This window comes from Pavona decussata, unplaced genomic scaffold (assembly GCF_977016875.1).
Source record: "Pavona decussata unplaced genomic scaffold, jaPavDecu1.1 SCAFFOLD_12, whole genome shotgun sequence".
In the NCBI taxonomy this organism is placed as follows: domain Eukaryota; kingdom Metazoa; phylum Cnidaria; class Anthozoa; order Scleractinia; family Agariciidae; genus Pavona; species Pavona decussata.
This window is the reverse complement of record NW_028145435.1, coordinates 1,780,924-1,796,521: the sequence shown is the minus strand read 5'-3', so window position 1 is coordinate 1,796,521 and position 15,598 is coordinate 1,780,924. Positions and strand designations below refer to the sequence as shown.

Here is a 15,598-nt window from a genome sequence, read left to right as displayed (position 1 = left end):
TCGAAAGTTCGGGTGAAATTTCCCCTTGAATTAACGTTCCAAAACGTTAATGCTGCAAATAGGAAAACAAGTATCCGTTTGACGCTTGAAAGAAAACGTTTAAACGGAACCGTTTAAAGAATTCAGGGGCACCTAACGACAATTTTCTCTCAGATCCTTTGAAACGTTATTTTAGGCGATCTGGAGTGGCTTTAAAGCTCTATAGGTTCATTTTAGGCAACGCTATAATATTTTTATTTTTTTCGGTCATTCTACGGGAACTTGAGTCTTTTCGAAATCACTAGGGCATTTTTGTCCATTTCCCGAAAACCTTATGTCTTATTTCCTTTCTGAAAATCTTAGCTGACCTTTTTTCGGTACCCAAAACAACATTTTTATCAATCCGAAAACACTAGGCCTTCAATTTCCCATATCACGAAAGTTCGTGGTGAAAATTCCCTTTACAAAATTGTAGGGGATTTAAAGGGCCTTCCGAACAGATAATTTACCGAAACGATCCGTTGGGTGCCCCTGAGAATTGGCTCTGTTTAACGCTTTGGAACTGATAGTCTTTGTGAAAACGCTACAAGCAAAAGTGGCGACTTTCCCTTTACTAGTTATTATCCTATAGCGACGGCCAACGTGAGAAAAGATCAAGACATAGGACATCATTCTTAGCGTTATTTCAATTGCTTTTTTGTTTTTTTTCCGCTTACGGAGACTTGTAAGTTTTACGCACCTGAACACAAGATTCAGTGATCTGATAAAGTTCAGCCGCAAATAAAACAATAGGCACTTGAAGGAGTGCATGTGGTTTCAGCTACAATAATGAAAAGTTATTGCCTGTGTTCGAGTGACCCTGAAAAAAGTCATGGTAAGAAAATAAAAGGGAATCTCTTCAAAGATCAATAAATTATATGTGACTGTTACATTTACTGTAGGTTTTTTGTCTTCTTTATTGACTCCCTTTTTGTGCTTTATGTATATATGTATATATGTTAGTGGAGTTGCAAATTTGAAGGGATCGGAGGTTATTTTCCAAGTGATAAGGGGGGATTTTTAGACTGCCATTATAGGTATCTCTCTAGCGATCACAGAAGTTTTGTGCGTTATTGAAAAAGGGCGAGCGAAGCTCAAGTCCTCCAGGTAGGTTTCAAACTATGATCTGTAGCAAAGTCAGCGACCAAAGGAATTCTAAACATGCGGTCCATTGTAAATTAGCCAATCAATGCTTCAGGCCCGTGCAACGGCGGTGACTTGCCTGCCTTGTTCGGCCTTCTCTCTAGTACAGTACCAATAGACTCGCCAGAGATAGGTTTCTACGGCTCGGAATGTCAAAAAAACACCACGCGTGACTCAATAAACATTTCCTTGAAACTTTATTTCAACATAAAGGTAAATGGCGACTTTAATATATCAATTAAAATTTCAACCGATCGTGTCACGTGAATATAAAGTCTCAAGTTCCAAACAGTAATTACACCACACAAAAAGAGGGTGGTCTGCCGGTGGCTGCACAAGTCGCTCGACCATGACAGCCAAACAAATACTTTGATTCAGCGATCACTATTTTCAGCTATTTTGTTTGAAAACTCGGAGAAACCGTCCAAAGTCCAAGAGAAACTTTTAGAAGCCAATAACCGTTATATTGCTCGAGAGTTCTAATTCTGTCTCGTCAGCAGTGCAATCACCGGCAACACAAAATCATTGTAAATAAAAGGCAGTCCATGGGCATGACTGCATGGAGAAAGTTGGTGTGACGTCACATCCAGTTCATGGACACTGATTTATTTTTGTAGAATATTGCAGTAAAAAAGCAATTTTGTATAAAATTCAGAGGGGTAAATGAACAGCACTAGTCAGTGCCAAAATTGTGCAGCGTAATTTGATCGTGTTGTCATATGGGCGAATTTTGTATGCCATGGAGGATTTCGGTTTGTTTACACTTTTTACAGGGGACAGTAATATATATGGTTTGGCTCTCCCATGGTTTACGTAAGATCGCACGGTGAAGAAATTCCGTGAATCAAGACACACAGATAAACAGACAATAAGCTTTCTGAATTGAAAAATTTATTCAGACAGACCTGTGTTTACGCCTGAAAAGCAAATTTGTTCAATTTTCGCCTAGAGTGAAGCTACGTGAAGGCGACCGATCCAAGCGAACTGCGAGTCACTAGACTCTATTTAAATGAATACGTTTTTCGAAAATTTCGCCAAAGCTATTTAAAACTGATGAAAAATCGATCAATTTAACATAAAGCACAGTAAAATTCACATTCAAACCTGTAGTATTTTGTAAAATGGATTTCCAGGGGCACACAAACATTTCCGAGAACGTCTACATCTCGTGTGATGAGTTGCAGATCTTGTTTGCGATCGCACATGTGTCGCCTTGACACAATCTCGAACAAGAATTTTTTCGCCATGAACTCACTGATTTCCTCTTTTTAAGCAGCCGAGTGTTCCTTAGAAGTTGTTCTTTTGATTTACAGTTTTGAAAACCTTTTTTTTCCTTACAAATGACCACAAACTGCCACCTCTAAAATCCACGCATGAGAGACGCGGCAGCCATTTTGAATTGAATAGAAGGAACTTCCGTACGAACAAAGCCGACTGACATCTCGTCAACCTGTCGTGAACCTTCGGCATTCCGAACCTTTACAGAAAATGGACTTACTTTCTTACTTACACTACACGATGACAATGTAGGTTTCAGCTTCTACAAAGCTGAAACCACAAAAAGGAAGCTCATGAAGCACGATTCACGGGCTCGCGAATTGAAACAAGCGCGTCTCCAAATATTCGCTTCGCTGGACGATTTTAAGGTCTTTACCTTCTTTAAAGTGTATCTTAAAGCTATCGTCTTCTTTTATCTCAGTTCTGTACTCCAACAAACGCAAGTTCTACCATTAAATACAGCATTCTCAAAGCGCCAGAACGTGAGGGGTTCAAGACTATAGAAAGACCGTTTCATGTGCGCGATTATCGCAATGGGTGTACATCGGCAGCAATATGCTGTCAATCAAACTTTAATTTAACTTCCGGTGGAAATCGCGTACGTCCCAATTTCTCAGCAAATACTAGCTCTTTTTTCTAAAATCCTTTTTTTGCTTGTACGAAGTTACTGGAGAGTTTATTTTTGTTTAAAAAAATTAAAATCCAATAACGTTTCTCTCTGAACGTACACGGTAAGTTCAGACTGAGGGCCCTAACAAGTTAGACAGCAAAATTATTTGCCAGCACGTGATTGGTGCTTACAGTTTAGAATGGGATTGTTGTTTTTTTTAACTCTCTTCACGGATTTTTGTTTGTTCTTACAGATGAATTGCTTTCTATGTGTAATTTCTTGCCAGCTAACAGGTCAGTTTTTAATCCCTACATTTTTTACCAACTGCAGTTGAAAATGATTCCACGAAAAGGGCCTTTTCAGCGATGATGAAATGAGTGGGAATGAAACACCCGTGAAAACGGTTTCAACACCTGACCAACATTCGTTTAACAAATGTTGAACGAATTGTTCAAACGGCTTCAACGCCATTCATCATTTTCGAAAACAAAGGAAATGTTGTATGGATGTTGAATGAAAGTCTAAAAGCGATCTAAATTTGATTCAACATGCTTTCAACAAGCTTTCAACATAGTTTACACTTTCAACAATGTTGAACGACCTTTTAAAACGCCCCCAACACTTGGTTCAGTAAAGTGTTGAACGCATGTTGAAGCAAATGTTGAAACTGTTTAAACGAGTCTTAATACAACATAACATGGTTAAGAATCTCAGCTGGCAGGAGGCGGACAAAGAGCGAGATTTGAACCCGGAATCTCCGGATTACAAGTTCCACGCCTTAATCACTCAACCACGCTGCCCCTCAGCTTCGCATATTCGGGGAAAGTTACTGATTTCACAAAATTGTGTTAAAATCGTATCCACGTGGCAGGATGTATTGAACTAATTTCCATTTTCTTGACGCACATAACAGGCTGAAGAATTTCACGAAATGTAGTCGAATTCAGTCAAGGCGTACGTAGCTGCTTGTATGTTTTTATGAACATTTAAGTACAGTTACGTTGGGATAGAATTTCCTGTGGTACACCGAGAAAGACTAGTACCTAGTCCGAATTAGGCGAGTTACTTTTAACCTCATTATGAAAGCGAGGCAAAGTGCAAAGTTTTTGTTATGAAAATTAGTTTTCATATGGAAACAAAACTAATTTTCACATGAAAAGTTTTGCACTTAGCCTCACTTTCATATTGAGGTCCACAGCAACTCGGAAATGGCCTATTATTATTTATTTTAAAAAATCACACATTGGAAGTACTATAACTGCCTTTCTACCATCTGGAATTGTAACATTTTCTTTGTCTTCTTTTTACATCAGGTTGCTCTCCACGGTGATAGGAAGCCTGAGTAGTAGCCAGTGATTTTAAGGACTTGTTTAGTGCCGGTAAGAACAAAGTTTTTGGTTCTTTCTGTGGTTTCCGATAACTGAACCAAGGTGACATAGAAGAGAGGATGAAAGAAAACTTTCACCGAAACACAGACCATAGTACTGTTAATTTTAGCAACTTCACGAGACGCCAGTCCCTTGGGAAGTCAGTTCTTTGAATGTTGGTGGACATTGCTGAAGTAAAAAAATTAAATACATAACTAAAGAACAGCTTTTTTGCTTGCTTGATTCATGATTTACTTGCGTTTTATTGCTTTGCATTGCGTTGTACCGCCTTACATTGCATTGCATCACAATGCATTGTCTTGCATTGCTCTCAGTTTAGTTTGTAGTCATAGTTTGTAGAGTATTTAGCAATTTTCCACAGCATTGGAGTCATATGCGGTATAGTTATGAATCTGCGGACTCCATTATTTTTAGGTTCATACGTTCTTGGAAATCTTGCAAAGTTCTGGAATTTGTTGTAGCATTTTCCAAGACTGTAATCTTGGAACATTTACTGGTTGTTCAGGTCCCGGAAATTCCTGGTAATCGGAAAATGCATGCATTCAAGTTGCTTAAATCATCATCGCAATTCGAAAGTACTTACAGAACAAAATAATTGACTACAGCAATAAAGTCATAAAATATAAAATATTTAGAAGCATTTGAAATCTTGGTAGTGCCTCGGCAGCGACTGGGCCCACTGTGCGCTGAAATCAAGTTCCTTAGCTAAGGGTCCTTCTTCACTTTACGATAAAAATCAGTAAACTGGCCCGTAAAGTGAGTCGAGACAGCTTTCCGAAGGATAGCGCCTCTATAGCTTATAGAGTTTTTAACGGGGGACGATTATGTTATTACTCCTTCTAAAGTTGTATGCAGTGCGAGGCTTATTTGCCAAGTACGAAAAAGCCGCAGGTGCTTCACCTGTAGACACGCTATGAAATAATGGCAAACATGGCGCGCGTTTTATGACCTGCTCGGCGCATCCTCGGTGTAAACACGCACACATGTGACGTAAAACAAAGCCAGCAAAAGGTATAAAGTGTAGTAGAACAGTAGTGCATGTCCGAGGCAGAAAACAGAGAAAGTAAAGTACAAAGTAAAGACATTTTTATTTTAATCAAATATTTTTCAAATGAACGGTATAAATACAGATGAAATAATATATGTAAAATTAAACTTCATTGTATTTAGTCCAATTAACCCCAAGGATAATTCTTATTTCATGCCTGGTACATAGTTGAACGTCTTATTTTATGTCGGAGTTAGGCTGTATCAGTAAACAGATAACTGAAGAACATCTTAAGAACTTTTTTGAAGCTCAAATAATATTGTCAAAAGAAAAAAAGAAGAATGATCAGCCTCACCCCCAAAATTAGACGTTCTTACAAAAAAGAGTGTAGTAAATCCAGTATACAGTGTACGTGCTCATACTCAGAAGTATTATATAGTTATAATAGCAATATTATCTGTTAAAATGATTCGATGAAAATATGTACATGTATGTGCATTAGATCCGCCTTAATATTAATTGTTTATTAATTTTAAGTAAATTATAACTATTTGCACTATTTACATACTTGTAAAAACTTTTGAACACTTATTGTTCAATAGCCAGTCTCGAGGCCAGGTCTACTTCCCTCTTACAAGCAGATTAAGTGTGCTGATTTTGATAACAAGCTTTGGGCCATCCTTCTCGAACAGACAATTTTCAGCATCACAGGTGATACTGTCTCGACCTGGCGAAGCTCAAGTCCTCGTCTGCTTGGCGCAAAATTCATTCAGTTCTTGAAAGCCGGACTGACCACGTGCTGGACGAAGATCAGCAGTTAATTACCACGTCACCGATGAACAGCCTCTTCTCTCTAACTGCTTTGGCCAAAATGCGTTTCACTTGTTGAAGTCGACGATTGCAAGAGTCCCGTTATTTAACCCTTGCCATTCTTAAGTAAAAGGCATTTTGCAAGATTGATCAGGGGCCTCCGGAAAGCGCCAGTGCACTATTACTAAGAGGTAAGTGCTAACCCATATAGCTAATGGAATTGCAATTACTATGGCTAAAAAAAAGTGCCTTTTCCATTGTCTTTGCCAAACAGCCATGACAGCTATATTCTGATAACGAGTTTGGATCGCTAGAGATACGCTGTTGAAAAACCACTCAATCACCAGCGGCACTGAAGTATGAATGGCAAAAGCTTGCAGCAATTTTAAAATAGAAATGTTTTTTAAGAATATAAATTGATACAAGTATAAGAAGCCGTTAACAGAAACTATAGCAGTTGATTCAGACAGCATGCTCGTGATAACAATATCGGCCATTAGTCTCTCACGGCGAGGAGTGCGAAAACTTCCCCAAGGAGCTGATTGTCTTTTCCATAGCGTGTGACAAATGTGATCAATCACAACCATGGTGCATCTTTCTATGACTTCTGCAGCGCCGTGAATTATTCCAAGGATAGCGATGGATTGCAAACTGTCAAGATCCGCTTGTAAAACTCGAAACATAATAGCTGTTGAAAAGTTGGACATCGAAAGTAAGACATACGAATATCCCGGATGTGTGGTTCTCCTCAACTGCTGCACACAAGTTCGCGATATCACTTTCAGAACGACTCCAGTGAGAGGAGCAAAGACTGCGATTAGCAGTTTGCCTCCCCTGTTTTGTTTGTTGTACGCTGGATAAATGCAATACGCTACGATGATGGCTAGGAAGTAACACAAACAAATTGGTGTAAACATCTGGAAAAAGAAAGCCAGTTTCCGTTTTGTGCAACCTGTGCAGAAGTGAATCGTTAAGATGTAGATCTGCAAAGCTGTACTGGAAACAAAGAGAACGTTGAGTGGAATCTTTTGTATGTTGGTCAGGTAGGAATGTGATATTCCTAGCGCTTGAAGAACAACTCGATAAAGTGTATCCAAGCAAAACATAAGGAGACTCACCAGAAACAGTTTTCTTTTCACCCCCCTTAACTGAAATGGGCGAAAAAGAAATAGTATCACTTCAAAGAACCACACGTACAGAAAAGCAGCAGAAACAATATCAGAAATCAATCTCATCCATTCCACTTTTACTGGAATCGATTTCTTTGAATGAAATTGGCAGTCATGGTACGTTTTGTAGCCTATGTAGAAGACCAGCATGAACATGGTACCTATAATGGGAGCAGCCAGAAGTGAAATCAAAGCTCCAATATACATTGATTTACAAACTGTACGCAGAGCAGATGGTCTCAGTCGCTTCCACGCCATTGCACTGTCTTCATTCTGCATCTCTTCATTTTCCTCTAGTGAGCATGCATTCATAACCCTTACATTAGTACAACGCCTTGTTGCCAGGTACTCTCCATTTGAGGCTTCTCTGTCGCTGTATTCTTGGTAAATAAGCTCGTCAACAGGATGACAATACCATTCTCGACCTGTACTTTCTAGAGAATTGTATCCAACAGACTCTACAGTGAATTCAGGTTCTTCTGGGTTGTAGTGCTCTGTCACGCCTCTTGTAAAACTGAACACGATGTTACCAACGACGTCTATTAGGGTAATGCTATTCATTTTGAATCGGTATGGCTTTCAATATTGACAAAAAAGACGATCAAACAAAGCAATGTTCACATTAATCAGTATAATAAGCCAGAAACTTCAGTTGCCAGTGATCGATCGCTCTTAGACTTCGGTAAGGTTTCTGACATTCAGTTGTGCACTGTTCCAGCTCGTGTCAAAATGAACACACTGTTGAAGTCAAAGAATCTCGGCTATCGGTCTTCTGCTACCCATTCCACTTGAAGCGCGAGATCCAAATCATCAATAAACCACAGATCATCCGCTCAATCAGCGATGATATGACTTTTGCCTTTGTCGTTGTTCTATTTATTGCATTTAGAAAATTAATTCAACAAAGTTCGCGCTGCATGTACAGTTTCCGCTTCGCTCCTCAGCGAATTCGGTTTAATTACATTTTTTGTCTAGTTTAGTTTTGCATGGTTCGAGAGTAGTCATCGGAAACCAGTGTGTTTAACATTTGTCCTGTATCTCTGCACACAGCTGTGCGCAGCGAAAGGAATATTTGGTGGGTCACATTTGAATGTTCTTAAACTTTTGGCCAATCCTAGCCTTAACGTTCTTATTAGAAGGTTCTAACAAAACAGAAAGTGTGAATAAGACACGATTGCTCGGTGTGTCACACTTTGGGACATTTTCAGTAGATTCGAACTAAATCATCGCCCTTTCGAAATATCACACGTATGTTTATATCTTCATTGAACACTATACAGCACTCTCGTTGGGTTTCGGATTTCTTCACTCACATTTCTGGAACATGATTTGTTTCAGTACATGCTCAGCTATATTCTATTTTAATTATTTCATTTAGAAAATTGATGCAAAAAATCGTTGCGCTGCATATACAGTTTCCGATTCGCTCCTCAGCAAATACAGTTTGATTAGGTTGTTATTTTAGACAAGTTTTGCTTTATGTGGTTCGAGAGTCGCCACATGCCAGAGGAACAGCGAAAGGATCTGATTTTTTTGTGGGTCACATTTGAAAACATTACAAAGAGAAAGGCTGGACGGCAATAAGAATTCTGTTAAACGTTTGGTCAATCCCAGCTTGAACGATTTTGTCAAAAATGTTGTTACAAAACAGAAAGTGTGCATTGAAACGTTCGCTCGGTATGTCACACTTTAGAGCATTGTCTATAGGATCGAACTGAATAGTCATCCTTTCAAATTATTGCACTTAATATGCTTCATCGTGTTCTTAGCTTTCTATCTTTATTAAACACTCACAGCCCTCTCATTGGGTTTCTGAATCCTTCGCTCATGTTCCTTAAATCTGTCTTGGTACATGCGCAGCTATAGATAGTGGACCCAAGATTTTCAAAGAACTACGAGACTCATATTTCGCTTTGGCACGAGTTGGAAATGATAATGTATACGAACGAACAGCGAAGTCCAAAATTCGAAACTCTCGAAAAGTGCGATAGTTTAGTCGTCGCTGGCGGAGCAATTAACTAAGAAAGTGTAAACGGATGTCACTTTACTACTGCATTTTTTAAGATAAAAGCTAACAAAACCAGGGCCCAGCTGTTCAAAGCCCGATTAAGCTAATCCTAGGTTAACGTGAACTTTGATTCGAGTTTAATTACTAATTAATGGAAACTCTTCAAAAAGACTTATGTTCCTCAATGTTACCTTAGACTTTTCATTACCGTTAGCTTAAAATTAACTTTTAAAAACATTCCTAATGAGCGAGATGAAAACCTCGGTTAATTTTTAATCCGGGATTAGTGTAAATCGGCTTTCGAACAGCCGGGCCCAGAGAGTTACCAACTGATACAGTACTACCAATACTCATTTGCAGAGACACATAAAACGTTTGCTTATTGCCGGTGTTACTTAAGGGAACATTGAGGTTGAACGCTATGATTTGTTAACTTCGAAAACTCAGTAAGCGGAGTCATTATGTGGGACTACATTTTTTTTGGCACGCCGAGTCCCAGCAACAAACTGAAAATTCTGTTTTTCATGATGGACATGAAGGTTGACAAGTATCATTCTCTAACTCTAGCGCTAACCTTTAGTTGAAATTCTACAAGACCAACTAAAATAAAGTAGAAATAAACAATAAGCATTGCAAAGAGCACGTAATTTTGGCTTGTTCGACAGATAATTATATCAATCTTTAATGTTTTTTATGGGGTTCATAAAAAAGAAAATGACGGAATTGGTGGATTTTGAGGAAATTTGATTTAAGGTAAATGAAACTTAAAATTTGAAGGTGATAATTAATAGATGGATACGAAAAAGGTCTGCAGGCAGCCCGCAAGCTCACATGCCTCACTGACCGACTGTCTGGTATTGTGTACAAAATTTGTATCTCACTTTTATTCGCTTTCGTAAGTCACTTCCTTTTTCATAAAAATTCAATCACGATCCGCCCTTGACATTTCTGCTCGCCGAGTCGTACATATCCCTTGTAAATTCCGTCTCTGGATGCCGGCACGATCTTCCCTGGGTCCATCGCTCGTGACTGTCCAAGCAACAGGTCCTTTATTGTTTTATATTTGTATTTGTATATATTTGTATTTACACTATTTTACCTTTATGTATTTGTCATGTTATTTTAATTTAATTTTTTTCGGGTGGGCGCTTCGTATGGGACTTCGATTCATGTGCCGTTGGCGCCCTTACCTTGCTGAGCTCCCTACTTACATTCTCCAGTAAGGTTATTAAACTAAACTAAACCACCTGACATCTTTTAGATAGGCAACAACTTACTTAGGAACGGTCCAATCAGAATCCAGAAAACGAGAGGCGTTGAATGACAAACACAAAAAGGCCCAACGCGGAGCTTGACAACACCGCCTGTACAGTTCCTGCATTTTGATTGGTCATTTGGAACGAAAGCTAGTAGCCCCACCAAACTTCTAGAGTGCCAGATATTTAAGCAAATATCACCAAGTTTAGCCGATTTGAAGGGAAATTGTCATGATTGGCGCACGCGCGACCCTTATATATATATCCAAACATGAAAATGTTAGGCAGGCTTTTTCCAGCTTTGATTCGCCAAATTCAAATTGACGTCCACTGGGGACAGCAGCCGTGGTGTTAACATAGGACAAGTCGGTCGGAAAAAGGTGTCAGCCCGGCAGTGGTGAAACAACCAGGCTAAAGAAGAATGGAAAAGACGCTTCTGACTTCTGACGTTTTCTAACACGCAGTCAATGTGGCAGTTCTTCCTCGTTTGGCCTCTTAACATTCCTTCAGCTATAACAATCATGACTTATTCTGGTCAAGAACAAATAAAATAATTTACCGCGATTCGACCGTTACCCCAGAAATTTAGTTACAATCGATCTAAGTGACATTTCCTTGAATTTTTCAGTTGTGATGCTTTAAAAACGACTTATTAGCACCGGTCAAATTTTTTATGGAAAGAAAAACAACTACACGAACTAGGGCAAATGGTGTTCCCTCCTTTTGCCATCAGCACAACGCATCAGTTTACGTAAATCCATCGTTTTCTCGTTGCAATAAAAGTTGAATGGAGAAATTAGTACATGATAACCTGATTTCTCAAAGTTATTAACTCGTTAACTGTTTTCGTTCGTTCGTTTATTCATTAATTCATTTCCTCATTCAGTCATTTGATTAATTCATTCATTCATTTATTCGTTCGTTCGTTCGTTCGTTCATTCATTCAATCAATCAATCAATCAATCAATCATTTCGTCATTCATTAATTCATCAATTGAATTACCAAAGAACCTTTCCTACTTTATAATTTAACCGACAGAAAAAGATGCACTACAAAACACTCCAATAAACCCAATTAATTTATTGAGCGATACGTAGTAAAGTTATCCGTAGTTACAGAGCAGCAACTTCTTGACAAATTGTAATAAATTGTAAATAATTAACAATAAAAACAAAAACTAGAGGAGTGTGTGGATGGGTTGTTATCTAGATACGTATTTAGTAGTGCAATGTAAGTGGCTTTTGTACTGTAATGTAAATAATGTCAGTTATAATATTGTATATAAAAAAGTTGGTAGTGAAGATACAGTGTTATTATTGTAAATAGTGTTTTTTTTTGCTAGTACCGTAGTATGGTATAGTATGCTTATATTGTAAGTACAGTTAGAACTGTAATTATCGCTATTAGTGTAAGTCAGAGTTAGCAGTGTTTAGTATTAGTAGTGTCACATTATGCTAATAAAAACTTAAAACAAAAAAACTTCTTGACAAAAGAATCTACTATCAATCTAAGTTTAGTCCACTACTGACTAAAAGTTTAAAACTTTAGCCACCACGAACGCAACCCTCAGTAAACGCTGATGTCTCGATTGAAATCTCCTCTCAAAGCACTTGACTTTAAATGAACCTCCACAATAGCTTCCTACATGCAATCCTTTTCTGTAGCTAAACAGTCGGACCCCGCCTACGACAACAATCACACTGCCAGCTACCCGAGTCCTTATATACAATTATTCAACTATTCTAGAACGTTGTGTGAGCTTACAACCCAACTATTTGTGTCAGGCATTACATCATAATACAATGTTCTAAACAGTTCCATAGCGTGACACTAGAAAGTTCTGTAGTGAACGCAAAGCCCTCTCATTGGTGCGCGGTATTAGTTCATTTCGCATTCTTCCTACTAGTTGCAGCCGATGAAGTTAAATCTAAGAGGTTGCACTACCTGGTGTCATTATTGAAACCTCGCTCCTCTCAACTAAATGGCATTTTACAACGCTCGTTTAAAGCCTCTTGAAAGCGCTTATGTACAATAACTAAGAGATTAGTGCTAGCCCACATAGTAAATGGAATACCATTCCCAATGGCCACAAAAATGTGTCTTTTCCATCGGTTTAGCCAAACGGCCATGACAGCCATGTTCTGATAACGAGTCTCAATCGCTAGAGACACGCTGGTGAAAAACCACTCAATCACCAGCTGAACTGAGGTAGTGATGGCAAAAGATTCCAGCAATTTTATAATGGTGTTGTTTTTTAAGAAAACAAATTGATACAAGAACAAATAGCCGTTAACAGACAATATGGCAGTCGATTCAGACAACATGCTTGTAATGGCGAGATCAGCCGTAAGTCTCTCACAGCGAGGTGTGCGAAACCTTCCCCAAGGAGCTTGTTGTCTTCTCCATAGTGTCTGACAAATGTGATCAATTACAACTATGGTGCTTCGTTCTATAACTTCGGCAGCGCCGTGAGTTATCCCAAGGATAGCAATGGATTGTAAACTGTCAAGTTCCGCTTGTAAAACTCGAAACATAACCGCTGTTCCAAGATAGAACGGCGCAAGTAAGACATACGAATATCCCGGATAGGTAGTGTTCCATAATCGCTGAACAGAAATTCGCGAGATGACCTTGGCAACTACTCCAATGAGAGGAGCGAACAATGCGATTAACAGCGGTTTGCCTTCACTATTTTGTTTGTTGTACGCGGGATAAATACAATACGTTATAATTATGACAACGATAAGACATAAACAATTGGGTGTAGCCATTTGAAAGAAGAAAGTAAGCTTTTGTCGTGTGGATCCTCTGCAGAAGTGAATTGTTAAAATGTATATTTGCAAACCAATATTAGAAAGAAAGATAACGTTGAGCGGAATCTTTTGTAAATTGGAAATGTCAGAATGAGATATGCCCAGTGCTTGAAGAGCAACTCGATATACCGCATCCAAACCGTATGTAAGGAAACTCAATAGGATCATATGTCTTTTCACTCCCGCCAGCTGAAAAGGTTGGAAAAGAAATCGCATGATTACGAAGAACCAAATGTACAAAAAAGCACAAGAAATAATTTCAGAAATTGTCTTTGCCCATTGCACTTTTATTGGAATTGATTTCTGTCTGTAAAATTGGCAGTCGTACATAGTTTGATAGCATATGTAGGAGACCAGGATGCATAGTGTACCAACAAAGAAAGCAGCAAGAAGTGAAATCAAAGCTCCAATATACATTGATTTACAAACTGTTCGCAGAGCAGATGGTCTCAGTCGCTTCCAAGCCATGGCACTGTCTTCATCTTGTTCATTTTCCTGCGTTTCGTCGTTCTCCTCTGGTGAGCATGCATCGATAACCATAACTTTAACTCCGCTAGAGGCTGGATACTCTAGTGTTGTAGCTTCTCTGCCGTATTCTTGGTAAATAAACTCTTCAATAGGATGATAATACCATTCTCGGCCTGTGCTATTCAGTGGATTGTATCCAAAAGACTCTGCAGTGAATTCAGGTTCTTCTGGGTTGTAGTGCTCTGTGACGCCTCTTGTAAAACTGAACACGATGTGACCAAACAACTCTATCAGGGTACTGCTACTCATTTTTCCGTTAAAGAAAAGGATTTTAGCGATTTAATTGCAATTTTCACTCGATTTAGGGACTTAAAAGGTGTTTGGCTTTCTTGTGGAAACTGCAATCAGTGCGTATGATGATAGCTCGGTGTTTTAGCTTGCGTTGTACTCTCTCTGTTCGCCGGCTTTCATCGTTTAGCTGAGACAGTTCTTAGTCTTTTTAAACCAAATTTTATTTTCCTGCATAATTAGTTCCGTCAGTAAATCATCTATGGGCGCCACACAAATCCCTTCTGAACTGGCCACACTCGCGCAAGCTTGGAAATCTTGGTCATAATACAGGCCAAAGGTAAATGAACCTCTCGACACTAGCATTATCGTTGGGGATTGTTAGTGATACTTCCGCGGTACATTTAGCAGAGCAACTGCAGCAACTAAATTGAAACATTTAAACACATGCCGCTAACACGTGATACAGTAATACCGAAACATGCATTTTAGATCAATTCGTTTGCGCATGCGTGAAAGACCCTAATAAAGCTATTTGCGCATCTTCCCTCACTAACTAGTTCTGATTAGAGTTTGCCACGGATTGTTTAATTTAAGGTGTCTAAGTTTCGAGAGTCACAAACGAACATATTTTAGTTTATGTACGTATGCAGTACTACAAAAGCGTTATTTGATCCGGGGATGCTTCATGATATAATGTATTTTAATATTTTGTTTATATTCAGGTTTTCTTTTCTTCTTTCTTTTTATTTGGGAGGTATCTGGTACCCCCCAGTTTTCATATAGTTAATATTTATTAGATTGTAGGAATAAAGCCTTATTATAATACTTCTTCAAGAAAAACTGAGTAATAAGCAATCTGTTAATTAATGAAGAAGAACAATGGGGAAACTGAAATTCATATGCCATGCTCAGCACCAAAACAACACAGAGAAGACAACCAACCTTCACCGTAAAAGGTTTAAACTGAGACAAATCAGCCATTTCATTTTCCCATATTGAAATAAAGCATTTTTTGAGTTGTTTCTTTGTAGCGTCGCCGCGCTGGATGGACACGTCACTGGCTTCAGTTCATTCTTTGACTTCTTTTGTTAATTTAAAAGAGCCTTAAGCAGTGAAAGAATCGCTCAGTTACTACTTGAGAACATTTTACCTTGGCGTCGAAGAACAATGGACACGAAACAATTTTCAAGAACATGAAAATCAATAATTTCATAATAAAATCTGTCTCCTGCTAATATTTGGAAACATAAGAATTTTTCACCTTTAAGAACTGGCAGTAACTTATAAATCCATGCATCCTAAAGTGACCGCGTTCGAAACCACTTTTTACGCCACATATATATTCAAATGCCGGACG

The 15,598-nt window shown here is 38.6% G+C and overlaps 2 protein-coding genes across 2 annotated transcripts; both read right to left on the bottom strand.

Annotated features, from left to right (window-relative positions):
- Positions 1-5,760: 5,760 nt before the first annotated feature.
- Positions 5,761-7,965, bottom strand: LOC146488019 (uncharacterized). The gene has a single exon (XM_085124456.1). The coding sequence runs from the start codon at positions 7,963-7,965 to the stop codon at positions 6,358-6,360; it is 1,608 nt and encodes a 535-aa protein (XP_084980582.1). The 3' UTR covers positions 5,761-6,357.
- Positions 7,966-11,841: 3,876 nt separating this feature from the next.
- On the bottom strand, positions 11,842-14,797 carry LOC146488018 (uncharacterized). Its single transcript, XM_085124444.1, has one exon. It carries the CDS (start codon positions 14,257-14,259, stop codon positions 12,643-12,645), a length of 1,617 nt encoding a protein of 538 aa, XP_084980570.1. The 5' UTR covers positions 14,260-14,797; the 3' UTR covers positions 11,842-12,642.
- Positions 14,798-15,598: the final 801 nt, after the last annotated feature.